The sequence below is a fragment of the Aplysia californica genome, unplaced genomic scaffold (assembly GCF_000002075.1).
Source record: "Aplysia californica isolate F4 #8 unplaced genomic scaffold, AplCal3.0 scaffold00266, whole genome shotgun sequence".
Classification (NCBI taxonomy): Eukaryota; Metazoa; Mollusca; class Gastropoda; order Aplysiida; family Aplysiidae; genus Aplysia; species Aplysia californica.
In genome coordinates this window covers 163968-166198 of record NW_004797536.1, presented here as the reverse complement: position 1 = coordinate 166198, position 2231 = coordinate 163968, and the positions used below count along the sequence as shown (strand labels likewise).

The window sequence follows — 2231 nt, the reverse complement described above, 5'->3', positions numbered from 1 at the left end:
GGAACAACATGCCATATCTATCACTTTGGCCTTACGCTTAGCACAGCACCGAAACATGCACCTCTCTTCGACATCCTAGGGATACCAGAGAAAGAAAAAGTGAAAAAGTAAATAATTTCTAACTAATGCATATTTTTTTAACGTTTTAACTCCGTTAGCGCTTAGCCCAAGGCTGTCTCTACCTGTTTGGTAGAATTGGGGAGAGAACCTAGCAGTGAGAGGGTTAATGTGACAGATCTTTCATTTAGAGTATCAGTGTAATGTATTAAACAAAATAGTCGTTCGGTCCGTGCTCCATTTTCTCTCAGTTATCCGACCCAGTTAGACTGTATACTTAACATTATTTCGTCAATGAAATCACTAAAAGGCTCAACTAAGAGGGAAATAACCCTACTAAAGCCCATAAGACACAACAAGAAAAATTATAAAAGTACCGAAGCTTGTTTCAAAGGTTAAGTTCGGTAGTTCGTCGACCTCTTGTAGTTCATCGTAACGCTGTGGCTGTATATGATATCAAAATACAGCAGCAAATCTATTTACCGCAACTTGCTGACGTTCGCTGCCATGTGGGAATAATGAACGTCGTTTGCTCAGCTTCTTTCACGCTGACCTACGGTGTTGATGGAATCGGCTGGAATCCCCAACGGAACATCTTGTTTTCTTACTTTGGAAGTTTCATGGCACTCTTCGCACCTTGTTTGCTCATGTACCCCATACCCCCAACACTTAAACCCTCTAAATCGTGTGCCATTATATCCCCTCATCCCACATCCCTCCCCAATTCAAGACCCCTCACCAGCAGCCCCCTCCTCTTCTTATAAAAGAGACAATCTAGGTCGAACATAGAATATTAAAAATTAATTCAAAGGACACACATAAATTTATGAGGATATTCGGATCCCGGCGACAGGGAAACACCGGGATAATGTAGGATTTTTTGGAGAATCCGAGGGGAGAAATGAATGGAGATCCATGACCACCGATGTCTGTTTCAGATCTGGTACTATAATGATCTGGATATCTTTCTCTTTTCTTCGTAGGTTATACTCGCACAAAAGATGACTCTACGGGAGATGGCTGTTTAGTGTTTTGCCCATATCTTCGCAAATCGGAAGACCATGATGGCGAAAAAATGTGACTATGTCTGCTTGAAAGGGAGCCCATAATTCTGTAAAGGACGCCGAGGCGATAGATGAGCTTAACATTGTGGACTCGGAGACTCAGGCTGGGGTGGTGTAGTCCCAAAACGCGCCCGCCATCTACATCTTGGAATCCCCAATTCAATCCTTACAGAATAATCTTACACAAAATTAAAGTGAGCAAACTGTGACATTGGCTTTCATGAATCCACACTTTGTCGAAGACGGAAATAAAAATGCGTGCACGTACTCTTTTGCTATATCGATCTCTTAATCGTGGTCAAAAGCGTGCTCAATATAAGAATAATTACTTTTATGTACATTTACACAGACCATTTCCATGCTCTACAGTCAGATTTATCCGCTTTATAACTGCTTTTACCCCAGCAAGCAGCAGACCTAAGAAACGCTCATCTAAGTTCGAGTCTGACTTTGAGTAAAGGGAAGCACATCGACACAAAAGCCCAGTCACACAGAACAGTGGGAAAAAGGCAAGACAGACAGAAACAACAGAAGGAAAGCACAGAAGAGGTAACTACCAGTTGCGCCGTCCAACCGCCTTCAAGAACACTCAGAGACATTCTCGGCCTTCAGGGACCAAAACTATACTATACCTATACTCTGTTTCCCGGGATAAATCATAACCATACCCATACTCTGCTTCCCTGGATAAATCATAACCATACCCATACTCTGCTTCCCGGGATCATAACCATACCCAAACCTCAAGCCAAGCTGCAGCATGCCAGTCTGTGATGGGTACACTGATGTGCGATCGGCTGCGGTACAGCATGAACTATTGCAGCGTGTATAAGCTCACAGTCCTCTCCTTTGTGTTGGGGGCGGGGGCGGTGGCTCTCTTCGCCCTGGCCGTCTCCACCGACTCCTGGCTGACCACAAAGGAGTCCCTGATGATAGAGCCCCTGGAAGGAGAAGACGCGCCCCCTGCCAACGCCACGATGCACGCTTTCGTGCTACACTTCTGGACGGGACTTTGGCGGTTCTGTATGCTGTCGGAGACAAGTGAGTTTTAAGAAAAGTCCATTTTTGCCAACATTTTTCCCTTGTTCTACTTTTTGTTAATACCCCCCC

The 2231-nt window shown here is 44.5% G+C and overlaps 1 protein-coding gene across 1 annotated transcript in view; it reads left to right on the top strand.

Moving 5' to 3' along the window:
• The first annotated feature begins 1044 nt into the window (after window positions 1-1044).
• The window catches only part of LOC101850570 (voltage-dependent calcium channel gamma-5 subunit), an 8863-nt gene continuing 7676 nt past the window's right edge, over window positions 1045-2231 (top strand). The window contains exon 1 of the mRNA XM_005100956.3: window positions 1045-2162. Within this exon, the coding sequence (XP_005101013.1) occupies window positions 1895-2162 (268 nt within the window). The 5' untranslated portion in view covers window positions 1045-1894. The remainder of the gene's footprint in view (window positions 2163-2231) is intronic.